This window comes from Gracilinanus agilis, chromosome 1 (genome assembly GCF_016433145.1).
Source record: "Gracilinanus agilis isolate LMUSP501 chromosome 1, AgileGrace, whole genome shotgun sequence".
NCBI lineage: Eukaryota > Metazoa > Chordata > Mammalia > Didelphimorphia > Didelphidae > Gracilinanus > Gracilinanus agilis.
In genome coordinates, this window is record NC_058130.1 from 420,804,589 (window position 1) to 420,821,025 (window position 16,437).

Below are 16,437 nucleotides of genomic sequence, written 5' to 3' on the forward strand. Positions count from 1 at the left end.
GCACGTAATTGGGCCAAATAGCTCCTAATGGTTGCTTTAATTTCCTCTTCATTGGTGATGAATTCACCCTTTTCATTTTTGATAATGGTAATTTTCTCTTTTCTTTTTATAAAAATATCAAATGTACAAAGAGTTTATCTATTTTATTGTTGTTTTTCACAATGGGCTGACTCTAAATCAAGGCCTTTATCAGCCCTATCCATAACCCAGATGACTCTGACTACTTGTTATTACACCACAGCTAGAGAGAGAGGGTAGGGCCAAGGTGGAAAAAATTACTCACTGGATCTTTACTGACCCCCTCATGTCCTCAGCCCATGCTGAGCTGAACTGTAGGTGACACATCTCTTATCCATGGTGATAACTGATAAAGCAGCCCTAACTGAGGACCCTTATACAAAGGATAACCTATATATCCCATTATGCCAAGACTTAGTGGTCAAGGTCCCTGATTTTTTTGATGGAGGCAGCATGCCCCCTCCCAAAATAAAGAAAGTCTAAGAAGATATTGTCAAGGATATAGCTGTCCCTTACCTTGTGACACAGAAGTCATAGATTGGTCCAAGACTTTAGAGATGACCTAATCTATGCCCTTTCATTTTACAGAAAAAGTCAACATTAGCACTTGCAAGTTCCCTGGGCACTTGATACATAGCCTGAGAGAATACCAACCCAGTTACAAGGAAAGCCAGCTGGGAATATTATAGTCCTATAACCATACTATGCTTTTACATAGAGGTATTAGCTTTCTTCATCTCTTTTAGAGAATAAGAGACTCTCAGGATATCCCCAGGTCCCTCACAAATCTAATCCAACCTATACCTGATTAGGAATCCCCTCAATATTATCCAGACAAATGGTCAGCCAGTCTCCTCTTGAAGACCTCCCCCAATGGGAAATTCAGAGCTAAAGAAGGAAAGGCTAGTGACATCCTCTTACTATTCCCATTTCCCTTAACAACCTATTATGAATGTATTTGAGCTCTTCCAGACTAGGTTATATATTTCAATATGCACTATCTCACAGGGTGTAATGAGTCCCATATGTCTACTATACTGGGCTAAGAAGTGCTGCCTTTTATTTGTCTTAGACTAACCGCCTTTCAAGATAATAAGCTCTGAGACTGTGGTATGTTGGGCCAATCTATAACAAAGAGAAGCCCAAAGGTCCTGGCTCTTTTGCTTTTATATACTTCCTATTGGCAGTCTTACAATAGGAGGGAGGCTCATGCCCTCATTAGAATCTGGCAAGAACTGCTGCCTTTGTGTCCCCACAGCTCAACTATCTTGTATCCCTGATGGGGCAACACTCAAAAAGGACTACTCTGTTGCAAGTAGTATCCAGCAAAATAATATTCAGTATAAATACTGTCTAAAGAGAGATCAAAAGTATAAAAAATGAAGGAAGGGAATAATTAATTTTCTAATTGTCATTGGAGGCAATAATTTGTGATCACACCTCTGTGATTTGCAAACACATAGAAGTTTCTTCTCATAGACAGCATAGTTCTAGCATGGATTCTCATATTGCTTCTGTCACTAGCAAACTGTGTGACCTGAACTAACAACGTAATTTCCCTGGACCTCAGTTTTTATCATTTATAAAATGAAGAAAGATGTGAAGATTAGCTGGTCTTCAAGGAGGCTCAGTGGATAGAGTGCCAGGTCCAGAGTCAGGAAGACTCCTTTTCCTGAGTTCAAATCTCGTCTCAGACAATTACTAGCTGTGTGAACCTGGGCAAGTCACTTAACCCTGTTTATCTGTTTCCTCATCTGTTAAATGAGTTGGAGAAAGAAATGACAAACCATTCCAGTGTCTTTGCCAAAGAAACTCCAAATGATGTCATGAAGAGTCATACATGACTGAAAAATGACTCAACACCATCACCACAGAAGCTGTTGGAAAATAAATGATTTCCTTGTGATTCTATAACCAAAAAGTATTCAGGGCAGGATTCAAACCCAGGTAACTTAATTGCCTCTCATAATTCTATAAAATTAAAATCATGATTCTTCTGTGGGTTTCACTAAAATGAGGGAGTTGGACTGGAGGAATCCATGATTTAGAGGTCAATTGGTAACATAAGAACTGGAATTTATCAGGTCCTGTTAGAGCTTATTTAAGAGTAACTGATCTTGACATAATATAATAAGAATCAGTTACCTTGCCCTTTTAAATTCACTCTTTTGAATCATTAATTCTTTCAGTTAATAATTGTTCATTTTTTGTATCCTCAATTCCTTCTTGCTTAATTAAAGATCTCTCTAATTTGCCTCACTGTAGCACACAGGTGATTATGGGCTTGTGAAGGCTAAGCCAGAAAAGCCCAATAGCTCACTAACATGTATAGAGTACTAGATTATGTACCATGTACCATGCTATGAGCTTTACAAATATTATCTTATTCGAGCCTCACAACAACACTGTGAGATGGGTCCTATTATGAGCCTCATTTTACATACAGGAAAACTGAGGCAAACAAGAGTTAAGTGACTTACCAAGGACCATACAACTAGCAAATGTCTGAGGCTGGCTTGGAACTCAGATCTTCCTGACTTTGGACCCAGTGCCCTATCTAATAAGTCCTTTAGAAGCCCCCTAGTTCTGGGAGATCCTACCAAGCTGAAAGTGATTCCAAACAGGCTCACAAATGTCCCCATCTAAGGATTGGTCCATATAAGTTCAGAGAGGCTGCCCGACATCAAAAGGCCATACATGCATGGTGATAAATCTTTTGACCATTGAAATTGTCTGCTATGGCAAATTAGAGCAATGATATCCATTGGGTTAAAGAGTAACCACTGGACCAATGTACAATTGGATCATTTGTAGCAAAGAGTTTCCTGACAAATGGAATCTCTTCTACACTGCCATAAAATTCTTTTGTACTTTTAGGAGAAAATACAAACACTTTTGGATTATTGCTCAGTGATATAATCTGGTCAATCCTAGACTAATTACTAAAAAAATTAATGGATACCTGATTTCTTTATACTTCCTAAGAAATCTTTCCAGTGGTGGCATAAAATTGGGCATTCACAATAAAATTACAATTTAAAAAACCCCTTACTTTCTGTCATAGAATCAATCCAAGGCAGGAGAGTGGTAAGAACAAGGCAATGTGGGTTAAGTGAATTGCCCAGGGTCACACAATTGGGAAGTTTTTGAGATCACATTTGAACCCAGGACCTCCAATATCTGGTCCTGGCTCTATATCCACTGAGCCACCTAGCTGCCCCCTATAGTTTTTTAAAAGAACAAATTAAGGTGGAAAGATTGAATTTTTAATATTACCTTTTATGAAAATCAGTTAGGGACAGGAATGCAATTAATATTTCACCTTTGATTAAATAATCCATAGATTATATTCTTCCAATAAGAGAGGGCAATGATTAGATGTTTTTTCCCTTTAGAATATTTTTTTCTAAAGACAAATACTTAAAATTCTGCTGCTCTATCTTCTAATTTCCTCAATTCTCTCTAATAATTTTACTGGCAGTACTCCATTATTAAAAATTTCATTTTTTTCTTTATGTCTAGATCACAGAATCATTAAAGGACTGACATATTTATCATTTACCAACCGTTCTGATTTGGACTCCTGGTATGGTGAGAGGGATGAAGTAGGTGTTGTAGGTGCACTTGATCCTGAATAGCCTCTCGTCGAGAAATAAGAGCTGCTGCCATAGTTGCTATATCTGGGCAGTCCAGGAGTACAAGCAGAGATGGAAAAGACAGAGAGAAAGAACATCAGTCAGCAAATGAGCAAGATGCAACAAAGCCCCTTGTTTTCTACACAGAGGCAAAAGGGCACTTCCTTACATCCAAGGAGAACCAATCCCTTCTCACTGAGAGGATGCTTCAATGAGGAGTTGACATTGACCAAACCTGCATTTTGGCAGGGGAAGATTGGGGCTGTGGACATGGAGTAGTGGTTGAGAGGATTGAGGACACATGGGATCGCTGTAAGATGGAAGAGCTCTATCACCTTGGATTTAAGCCATAATAATGGGTTAACCCATTTATCAGGGAAAATCAGGTACTATTGAAAAATGGTACCTGATGGCTTACTCCAAGTGAGTTGTCCTCATAACTCTTTTAACTCTTGATTGTCAATTAAGGAACAACTTCCTCTAAGGAACATTTAACCACCAGATGAATAGTGCAGTAGATAAAATGTTTGGACCTGGAGTCAGGAAGATTTGAGTTCAAATATGACTTCAGATACGTTTAGCCATGTGATTTGCCTACTTCAGTGTCTTCAATTATAAAACAGAGATAATAGTAGCATCTATCTCCCAGAGTTGTTGTGAAGATTAAATGTGATATTTGTAACAGTGCTCAATATAGTATCTGACATACTCTATAAATGCTTATTCTTCTTCCTCCCCTTTCCTCAGAAAACCAGTTGTCCAAAGCTTAGTATGAATCTGACAATCCAAAATAATTCTTTGGTTTGAATTGCTTTACAAAATAAAAAAAATATGATAATTGGAAAATGAAATTAAATGAGAAGGGAACCCCCACCACATAACTGAAAATGCTACTTGAAGAGCCCTACATGCATTCTCCACAGAAATTTATTAACTAGTTTGAGACTTGATAATTGATTATTAGTAAAGGAGCCAAAAAGCCAAAAAACATGAGTGGGTAGAGTTCATTCTAAACAAATGAAAGAAAAACACTAGGATTATTGTCCAGTTTTTATTACAAACAGACATGGAAATTATTTGGTAACAAATATGTTATGAGTAAAAAGAATTCAAATTCTTTCCAGTTTTAACATGAAGCATTTTCTCCCTAATGAACATAGGTGTTACTACCTAAGAAGTGTCTCCAAAAATTTAATTATGGTTAAAGATGTATCTCTGAAAAGAAAAACCATTCCCAAAAACCCCTGAGCTTTAGAATTTTCAATATCTATTCCACTCATCAAAACAGACACACACAAATACACACACACACACACACACAGACACACATAAACACATACAAATCCAACTTCAAGAAGTGCTTATTGATCAAAGAGAAAATGTTTCCACAGCTTCTGGAATGACCTTGCTAGGGGCTCTTATATCAGTGTTTTTATCCAAGATTGTCTGTAGAGCCAAAAACCCCAAACCATTTAGTTTTCTTACATTTTTATCACCCTATGATCATATTTAACTGACATGATAGTTGCAGAACATGCACATATCCTGAGGCTTCCTTTTGTTTTTCAGAAACAGATGTCCTTTATCAATTGGTCCTGTTCACTAGCCATTAATCACAGCCTGAAAAATGTCCATGGAGTAAACACAGATCATCATGAATTATTGGTTAAATATATTAAATTTACTTTACCCTCTAGCCTACTCATAAAGCCCATATTGACTATTTCCCCTTCAGAATAATTCTCGCCTCTAGGGCATGATTTGACTTATGAACAACTGTCTGGATATGTGATAATCATTAAAAACACACTCTGCTCATATTTTGCTATCCAGAAGACTGATTTTTTTCATACATATTTCAGAGAGAAGGTAATAATAATAAAATCTAATGTTTATGTAGCACATTAAGGTTCATAAAGTACTATATATACATATACAGGCATATATGTATATATATGTACATATATATATTTCTTACAAAAATGCTGTGAGGTAGGTACTATAAATATTCCAATTTTATAGATAGAGAAACTAAGGATAGGAAAGATTAGGTAACTTTTCTCAGTATCACAGAGGAAGTTAGAATCTGATGTAGGATTTGAACCTATGTCTCCCTGATACCAAATTTGGCACTCTATCCACTCTGCTATGCTATTATAAAAACTACATCAAAAGTCAACTTAAAAGTGGAAGATAGAGATTTTAACTCTGAGTTTCCAGATAAACTCTAAGTTTAAAATAATGAAAGAAAACCTTTATATATAGAACAGATGTCTTTGACTCTCCAAGATATCTCATGTGTCCTTCTCTCCCCAATTCTGCTATGTCCCCTGACCTCTCAGGTTCCCTTGGATTGTTAGCTCTGGCTTGTTGGGAGCTTTCTTTTTTCTCTCAGAGCCAGAAACCTACAATATAGACCCCACAAATCCTAGGCTTTTCATTTTCTTCCCATCTGTTCACATACTTCCACTGAATCATGGTGGCCTCTTATCCTCTTTGGAGAATCCTATAAACTATAAGCCAAATATGTAAACTCCCTTTTCCTCCAACGTACATACATGGTCAATTCGTTCCCTTGTTACAATAAATGAGCCCATTGTTGTTTCTTAGAATATCTTTCTGATAGCTTTCCAGGCAATAAGGTCTCCATCATCAGGGGAAACATACCATGCTCTTCTCACCCCACATCGTTTTTTTGTGGGTTATTAAACATTTGAAATTTTTTTCTCTGAGAAGATAATGTTTTATTATTGGAAACCATATGACAACATCAGGAGTAAGTTGGTATTTCAGAGATGGTGTCTTGTGGCAGCAAGCAGTATAGGATTATTAAAAGCATAGCCTAATTTCCCAAATGAGATGCAGACTAATCTCTACTCTCATTCAAGTCTGGATCCAGCTCATTGTATGCATACTGTAAAAGGGAATTCTTAATCCCTTGCTCTAACCTAACTGGGGAAAGAGCTGGAATTCCCTTTCACAATACTGACTATAACTTATATGTACCTGGTTATTAATATGATGTCTCCCTCATTAGAATTAGAATAGGACCTTCCAGAGAACCAAACTTTCTTCTTGGCTTTCTTTGTATCCCTAGTCATAGAAGGCAATTGTGCCTGGAATAATAATTAATTAATAAATGTGTGTTGACTAACTAACAATATTTACATTGCTTCATCCCAGTGGCTAATCTCAAAAGTAGGAGAAAGAGAAAAATGCCATAGAAGATCTTCATGAGCTTCATGCTTTTGTATTTAGGGGAATGGTCATGGGTTTAAGTGGATGTAATCTCAGAGGGAAAGGCTCTGGTATGCCCAAAGCATTAAATGGAGAGAAAGTGAAAAAAAGAGAAAGGATGAAAGAGGAATGGAAATAAAACTAGGTGGGAAAGTTGAAAGAAAGAATAAACTGCAGGTACTCTGTAGATGTTCCCATCCAGAGCCTGGGTTACTCACCCTTTTTCTATTTATTTATATATTCTTTGTGTTATACTGTGCTTCATCTGTAGTTCATGTATAAGAGGCATGCAATTTCTAATAAAATACATTAAAAATTTGAATGTCTCTCAGAGATTGTTACATCAACTTTTGTATCTATATGGCTCAACTAAAATTAAATATAGTTGACTTATTTTGGAGACTGCCAAAAGAACCAATCACAAGGTAAAAGATTTGATCACCTCTTGACCAATCCAGTTTGATTGCTAAATCAGCTGATGTAACTGGAGCATGGGCAGCCTTAAGGGTTTAATTCTCAAAATCTACAGAGGAGAATCCAGGATCAGTGTCAAAAAAAAAAAAGGCCGAGTTCATTCTCAAAAATGTGTCAGAAAAAGAGGTCAGATAGATAAGGCCTTCACCTCCTAACTATTCAAAGGAGAAACTGTAGCCAAAAGCCAAGGGAAATTCTGAAGTCATCACCATTGGAAAGGAAATGCTAAAGGAGAGCTGTCAAGTCTGGGTTAACAAGTGATTCCAGCCTGCTACACAGAAAAGCTAAAGGAGAGCAGGGCTGAAGCATAATCTACTTGCCCTGGGAGCTAAGATTTTCAGGTTTAGAGACTTCAGGTTTTATTAATGCCATTATTCATGGCTGCCTTTGGCTCATGGGGGGCCCGTGCACCTGTTTGACTATAGTGCTGAATACACGGTCTGCTGATTTTCATTTTCTTAGTGTCTAAAGAGAATTGGCATTGTGGCTATCTAATCCATTGTAGTCAACTTAACAAATGGTCAAACCAGGCCTACATGAAGTAAGGATCAAATGCTAAAATGTTAGCTATTACTAAAACAATACTTCTTGAACACTGGAAAATCAGTCAGTGTGAGCAGTATTTATTCTCTGATCAGATAACACTGTTGGAGATGGTAGAAGGCATTTACAATTTTTTTTCTGTAAACTCCGAATCTTATTTTTAAGCAAATATTAATCTTATTTATCTCTTTAAATATTCAATGAAAAAGTTAGTATATATTTAATTATTATCAGTGATTTCCCACCCACCATCATGTTGTGATTGTGGAGACAAAGGAAAATGTTTAGACCAGAAAAGCTGAGGCTGGGGTCATGGTAGAAAGCAAAGACTTCACTGAAAAGTTTTTCGGCTTCTGATAAAAGTCAAACACACAATATTTATGAGAAAATGACACAGATTTTTAAAAGTTAAGACCTGTCCTCCTATAGACATTTGGTCAAACGATATAAAGAGGCAGTTTTCAAAGGAGGAAACACACATAACAACAACCACATGAAAAATGTTCAAAACCTCAAAGATAACAGAAATACAGGTTAAAAGAACTCTGGGATTCCATATAACACTGCTATAATTAACCAGGGTAATACAAACTAGCAAAATTCAATGGTGGTAAAATTATGGTAATTTAGACCCTGCTGGTCAAAGTTGTGAATTGGTCCAATCTTTTGAAAAGCCACATAGAATTGCTAATAGTTTTTTTTAAATGGTTCTTGATTAATTGAACCTCTTACTGAGACTATGCCACAGAGAGGGTATTGACCAGAAAAAAAAGACTTCTCTGTACAAATATATTTCCAATATCACTGTACATAAAAGCAAAAAATTAGAAATAATTTAAATGTTCAATAATAGAGTAATGGCTGAATAAATTATAACAAATGAACAGCATGGAATGAAACACTAATACATCATAAGAAAAAACAAATATAGAGAATGCAAAGAAATATGAGGTCATAAACAATTTTGTGATACAAGGTGAAGAAAATAAAATTAAAAAATGAATACAACTATGTAGCTAAAGATGACAAAAACTATAACCATTCCAGATGACATACACAGAAAAGGTCAAAAGGGATTGTCAAAACAAAAGTGATTAGGGATGCCATGTCCCTTGTAAAAGTTAATATATACATCCTTCAGGTTTTAGCTAGGAACTGCTAAATAGAGACAGCTCAAAGTCCCAGGCACAAACATATGCTTATTTGTTCTTTCATTTCTTTACTTGTATACTCGTGATTCTCATTAATTTTAGACCTATGAAATGGTGTAAGCCCACAAATGGTATTGCCAGTTCCATTGAAAATGATGCCCTCAGAGGTAGCTGGGTAGCTCAGTGGATTGAGAGCCAGGCCTAGAGATGAGAGGTCTTGGGTCCAAATCTGACCTCAGACACTTTCCAGGTGTGTGACCCTGGGCAAGTCAGTTGACCCCCATTGCCTAGTCCTTACCACTCTTCTACCTTGGAGCCAATACACAGTATTGACTTCAAGATGGAAGGTAAAGGTTTAAAAAAAAAAAAGAAAGAAAGAAAATGATGCCCTCACTGGAAAAGAATCAAGTGTCTAGTAGGAGGAGCTACTGAGTCAAGTGCTATGGCTTGCTGGTAGCAGGAAAGTGGGAGCCATGGGGAAGTAGGAGATTCCAGCGTACCATATCCACATATAAAATAAGATTTTTATAAAGAGACTAAAAAAATTTCAGAGGTGAAGAGAAGTAGGTTGTTATTCAGTCATGCCTGACTCCTCATGACCCTATTTAGGGTTTTCTTGTCAAAGATACCGATTTGCTATTTCCTTCTCCAAATCCTTTCACAGATGAGAAATCTGAGGTAAGTAGGGTTGAGTGACTTGCTCAGAGTCATACAACTAGTAACTGTCTACGTTACTAGTTCTGAGATTTAAGCTCAATCCAAGCCTAGTACTTTATTCACTGTGCCACCCACCAGCAGCCCTTGGGTGTACCAGTTTCTGATTGTGACATGGCTGAGAGCATGATGATCAGAATATTTAAGGGAAACACATGCCCTTTAACTCCTCACCCATTTTTTTTCTTCAAAGAGGGTCTGGGATATGTAGTCAGAGCAATAAATAGGGCGATGATAGCTACATTTCAGAAGGCTATCCTGAGGTTCAAATAAGATAATGAATGTCGAGTGATTTGCAAAGTGTTATGAAAGTGTTTATTATCATTAGCCCAGGAAAAGTGTAAGTTCAACAAAAAATCAGTGAGACTTTGGGTAGCAGGTTAATGAGACAAGCACAGGTGCCATGGAAGGGCAAGAAAGCTCATGCCTTTTTTCTCTTAAAGCTGTTCTTGAAGTCAAGATATTTGGAAGGTAATAGGGTTGGTTCCCAGCTCAGTGGTAAAAAAAAAGCACCTCTAGATAAGGCAGAATTCCAAAGAATTCTTTCATGGTTAGTGGGTAGTGGTTGCCTTAGGTCCTACTTAGAAGAGAAAATGGCCAGGCATCATGAGGGCTAGAGCCGGACCATGCACTGGCTCCACCTGAGAATGGTTAACTATGCATCTGGATTAGTTCAAAGTGAAAGTATTCCTAGTCGTCCTATAATCTAACATGAGCAACGGAATAGTTTCCTTTCCTGACAAAAAAAAGGGACCTCCAACATTGCCTTCCAGAAGGGCAGGGTCAGCATCTGAATCACCTGAGGCCTTTCCTGATCCATGGGAATCTGGGAAATTGGACGAAGCCCCAGCTTCATGGACATTCCCTTGAAATCACCAGGAAGAAGTCATGACTAGGAAAAAGGGATGGGGCTCTAACCAGCCGTGTTTTGGCTTTGCAAGGGAGGCACAACATTTCAGGGGCTTTGAGGAATAATGGCTTTACTGGGTTGATGCTTAAGAACTCTCTCTGTCAGCTAGATGGAAAAATAGGTAGATTTTCCACACGCACTCCTGGCATAGAGCTTGTGGGGCACAGCGAACAGAGCTCTGAGCCAGGAGTCAGAAGGATCTGAGTTTACGCCTGACTTCTGACACTTACTAGCTATGTGATCCTGAACTGATTACTTAGCTTTTGTTTGCCTCAGTTTTCTTATCTATAAAATGAACCTGAGAAGAAAACAGCAAAACCAGTCCCATATCTTTGCCAAGAAAACCCAAAATGGGGTCATGAAGAATTGGATGCCTCTGAACAACAACAATNAAGTTTTTCAAGTGGAGGCTGAATGTGTTGAATGGATTCTAGTTCATTTCTAGGTGGGACTATGTGATCTCTGAGATCCCTCAGAGTTCTAAATCTATGATCCTGTGATTCTTGCTAACTCTGAGGGTCTGTGATTCTGTATGCTTCAAGTGTTAGAATAAAATATCTTAAACACTAACAAATTTTTTTTTCATTTTTTCCTTAAAATCTATAATTAGATATCCAATAAGAAGAGATGACAACATTGGAAAAAATTTTTAGAAGTATACTTGGGTAGTATCCATCTGTTACAGAAACATGAGTGACTAGCAATTGTCTTTGACCCTGTTAAGGTCATATTGACAAACATAATTTGAAGATTTCTCTTCTCTTCTCTCAGGGAGGATGACTTCTTGTGACTTTGAAAAGCTATGTTCCACAAAGAAGCTTGGAATGGAGCTCGTGTGGAGTACTTGTTTCTCTTTAGTGGTGCCATGGAAAAAAAGCAGGGAATTTGGGAAGGGGGAGTTGGCTAAAAAGGAAAGATGATGAGTTTACTCTTGGACACAAGTTTGAAGTGATGGCAAGACATTCAAGTGGAAATGTGAAAAACATGTCAAATATTATTATGAATGTTATATTGCATTCAAATTCAGTAACTGGAGAAGGGCAGTGAAGTACTGATGCTCTCAGGTGACAGAGGTTTGGAACAGACAAAATGCTTTTTGCACAATATTCCCCAATTCATAACTGTCTGAATATAAAACATTTAGTATATATTTGTTTTATATAAAATGATTTTTTTAAAAAAAGGCAAGGCACTACTGACAAAGTATATAACACTACTCACTTCCCAAATTTAGTGTTACAGATTCAGTTCTGAAAGGGATTTATTCATCAGAACTGCCCTTGCCATTTAGCAATAACTGCCAGTTGAGGGCAGTAATGTGTCACACGATCCACTCCAAGGCTCAAATGTCTTTTTTTAGAATTCAAGATGGTGGCTCCCTGCTTGAGTTTGTTCTGATGAAACAATGAATTTTTCTAATTTTTTATTTTTCTAATAATATGGTTCCTTGTTTTTCTCATAATAGAGTCCCTTTATAATAATATAGTTGTTTTACAAAGCCATACAACCTTAACTTAGGAAAATATAATATTTAAACTAAACATTAAAACTACCAGGATACAAAGGGATATCATCATTCCTTGTCTTTATTATTATTCTCATATTTTAAAAAGTCCTTCAAATTCTTTCACTCACATAACTAAGTACAAAAAGCACCTTCTGGTTGTTAAGTTTTCAATTTCTAGGTTTTTGAAACCTTACTACTATCATCCCCCTTCCATATTACATTCCAGTGAAACTCCATGATGAATTTTCCCTTGAACTAGCATTTCATCTCTGGCCTTCAGGTATCCACACAGGTTCCTGCCTTAAATTATGCCTGAAATTATCTACTCCCCCTTCACTTTCACATCACAAATTTTCATTTTCATTTGAAGCTTAGATCAGAAGCAAGTCTCCCTAATCGTTCCAGTTGTGTTTGGTCTGTCCCTCCTAAAATTCACTTGTATTTATGTGTGAACATATTGAATCCTTCCTGGGAGAACATTGGCTCATTGAGAATGAAGTTGTTATTTTTACCTCTTATTCCCAACACCTTGCCTTGCACATAATCAGTAATTAACAATTACTTACTGAACAGAATATAATTTTCAGTTGATTTTTTTCCTAGCATCTAACTTTCTCAATTCTATTTTTTTCTTTCATCCCTTATAGAGGAGAAATAATCAAGAATGATAGATGCAGCATCTCTATTTCTGGCTTTCTGATTCCTTTCTTTCAGATGCTTTCTTTTTCTTGCTAAGTAAATGACATAACCTATACCCACCTAGGAAATAAAATGTTCTCTCTCTTTTTGATCTTGATTTTATTAGGATTACCTAACTCTTTTTTCTACTTTTTTAACTTTTATTTTTAAAAATATTTTTCTATTTTTACATAATACATTTTCTTTCCCTCCTCTCTTCCCCCACCCCAAGAGCTGACAAGCAATTCCACAGAGGATGACCTAACTCTTTATGCTTATTTAACACCACACAGGCCTCCTCCATATTTTGTGAGCACCATCTCCCCAATATACAATAAGAAACATTTCCATTTGAACAGGAGGGAACTTTTAACAAGTGTGGTTAGACCAAAAGAAAGTCAAAATAGGTCTTCAAAATGTGGATGTAATATAATCCCAGGGGGATTTCTGGGTTTGCAGATTCATAATTGGACCCTGACTATTTTGCTCATAGACATACATGAGACGCCCAAGGACTGGAGACTTCAACCCTCAAAATAGTCATTCCTTGAACTAAACATGAGTTTCTTTGCCACGCTCTTCCTGGCATACTTGAGCCCCAAACATCCTTTAGTGGGGACAACTAGCTCTTTTGAGGTAGTCTTCTAGAAGGACCTGAAAACTGACCCATTATGCCTCTGTGCCAGAAACTTATCTGGGGCAAAAAATAGCTTTGCCTCCTGGGAAAAGGAACTGTTGGCAGTCAAGGTGGCTTCTGAAGCATGAAATTGCTACCTTGAGGAACTACAGCATCTAATCACCACACGCAATGACCACCCAAACAGAGCTTCTGCCTTTAGCCCAAAAGCTAAACCAGTGCCATATGTAGTTGGCCCTTCTGTCAAGTTGACTTTAATACTGACTGGTTCCCTGAAAGCAGAATTAACCCAAGCCTCGAGGAGAGGCAGCCTTTATAAGCCTTCCACCATACTAAAAATTTCATGGTTCTTCAGCCATACCGTGAGTTGATTAAGATGATGCAGTAATAAATTTCAAAGCCAGCCAGCTTTATCTTGCCCTCATTAAGATGGCACAGGGACCCCAATACCATTTAAATAAATAACTTTCCTGGACATAAAATCTGTCCCTGTCCCTGGTGAAGAAGCAACCTTAAATGGTTTCAAGTATGAGAGCCTCTTGTGAGTCTCCCTAGATCAAAAGATGAAGAGTAGGGATGGGAAGGCATCTACTTATAATCAATGTAGTCAATTAATAGTACAAATGAAGTCGATAAATAATCAAATGTCACTGAGGCTTGGGAAATGTGCTAGGACCAGCGTTCTTAACCTGGGGTCTGGTTATTTTATCTAAAAATAAATTGCAAAATGATATTTCGATATAATTAGTTTCTTATGTAATCCTGTACATTTAATTTTTTTGCATTTATAAACATTTTTCTGGGGTAGAGTCTAGAGGCCTCATTAGGCTATTTGTTCACCAAAAACTTTTATTCTACTTAGACCTCTAAAGAAATTATGGGGCCATGTCTTTGAGCATTTCTCAATCTCCATAGAGAGATTCTTCCAATGTCCTTCCAGTGACAACTTCTTATTTGTTTCAGTTTATCCTATCTCTGAATGAGTATTTCTGCATAGGAACCAATTCATTCCCTAGTTTTAGCAATTTGGCCCCTAGGTGTCCACTCATGATCAAGGAAGGTTAGGAAGAATTCAAAGTCCATGGCATTTGGCACTCCGAGCAATGTGAGAGATAAGCTAGATAGAAATTGTTTCCAATTTTCAATTTATAATCATACTAGTGTTGCATTTATGGTGCATTATGTATCCATAAGGATTTGCAGGTTGGTCCAGGAACTTAATCTCTATTTATTACATTTATTTTCTGAGAAGATATATTCTAACTTCCAAATAATTGATTTAAAAATAGACTTTTGGAGCACAACCCATTTATAATTGGAGGAATGCCTGGATGATTGTTAGCTAGTTAAAAATGATTGATAGGGGCAGCTGCGTGGTTCAGTGGATTGAAAGCCAGGCCTAGAGACAGGAGGTCCTGGGTTCAAATATGGCTTCAGACACTTCCTAGCTATGAGTGTGACCCTGGGCAAGTCACTTAACCCCTATTGCCTACTTCTTACCACTCTTCTGCCTAAGAAACAATAGACAGTATTGATTCTAAGATAGTAGGTAAGGGTTTAAAAGAAAAGTGATTGATATCTCCATAACAAAAAAGCACCTTCTTTTCTTTTCCCAATACCCTCCCCTGGACTAAGTCTCCCATATGGGGTATCATAGTGCTTTCTGAACTTATTTTCCCACATGCAGAACCCCAACCTCGCCATCTATCTCCACAGTGCTAACACATTAATCTTGTTATTGTCATCAGTCTGCTGATGACACTGTTCTGATTAAAAACCACCAGTGACTCCACCACCTGCAGGACAAAGTCTAAATAAGACTCCTACAATCTGGTTCTAATTTATCTTAACAACTTTATCTCCAGCTACTTCTCACATGAGTTTTCTAATTATTTTTTAAACTATTACCTTCTGCTTTAGAACCAATACTGTGAATTGTGGTAAGGGCTAGATAGTGGGAGTTAAGTGACTTGCCCAGGGTCACACAGCTAGGAAGTGTCTGAGGCCAGATTTGAAATCAGGACCTTCCATCTCTAGGACTGGCTCTCAATCCACCGAGCCACCTAGTTGTCTCTGAACCTTCTATTTGAACCAAACTGCTGTACTCACTAGTTCCTAGATATACTGAAGACCTTCCTGTATTGGGTTGATTCACACCATTCCCTCTTCTTACAAGGTCTTTGTCAATACTGGGACTCAGGGGGTATATAATAGGGTGAATCAGACTGGTGATATCTAGGACCAGAGGCTAGCAGGAGAAACTGCAGGGGGCAGTAATTTGAGGAGAGTAATGCTGTGGGAATGAAGTTGAGACAGATGACTTATCAAGGGATTTAGGTAGGAAGTAAAAGATGGAGGTTTGTGATGGATACCAGATGGGCATCTGGCAGATAAATAGAGCATCAGGGAAGGGATGGTGGTAGGCAAGCAGTGAAGGGCCAAATAAGCAGGCAGAATCCTAAGACTTAAAAGTGAGAGAGATGGGGCAGCTGGGTAGCTCAGTAGATTGAGAGCCAGGCCTAGAGACGGGAGGTCCTAGGTTCAAATGTGGCCTCAGACATTTCCCAGCTGTGTGACCCTGGGCAAGTCACTTGACCCCCATTGCCTACCCTTACCACTCCTCTGCCTTGGAGCCAATATACAGCATTGACTCTAAGACAGAAGGTAAGAGTTTTAAAAAAAAAAAAGTGAGAGAGAACTTGAATCATCCTATTCTTATTTTACACATATGGGAACTGGTGCAAAGAAAAAAAAGGTAGTTTGCCCAAGGTCACACAGGTAGCAAATTACAAAGCAAGGGTTCAAATTCAGGCCTGATGGCAGGTAGCGATTTTATTTTATTTTATTTTGTGTTTGAATTCTTTTCATTTAATAATTTTTATTTTTTAGAAAAGTTAACAAGGTTACATGATTTATGCTCTTACTTTCCCCTT

General features: G+C 37.6%; 1 protein-coding gene across 3 annotated transcripts in view; it reads right to left on the reverse strand.

Moving 5' to 3' along the window:
- Positions 1–16,437, reverse strand: part of FHOD3 (formin homology 2 domain containing 3) — a 703,058-nt gene that overhangs the window by 148,435 nt on the left and 538,186 nt on the right. For all 3 annotated transcript variants that reach the window (XM_044664978.1, XM_044664968.1, XM_044664960.1), the window contains exon 11: positions 3,585–3,698. In XM_044664978.1, coding sequence (XP_044520913.1) covers positions 3,585–3,698 — 114 coding nt within the window. The remainder of the gene's footprint in view (positions 1–3,584; positions 3,699–16,437) is intronic.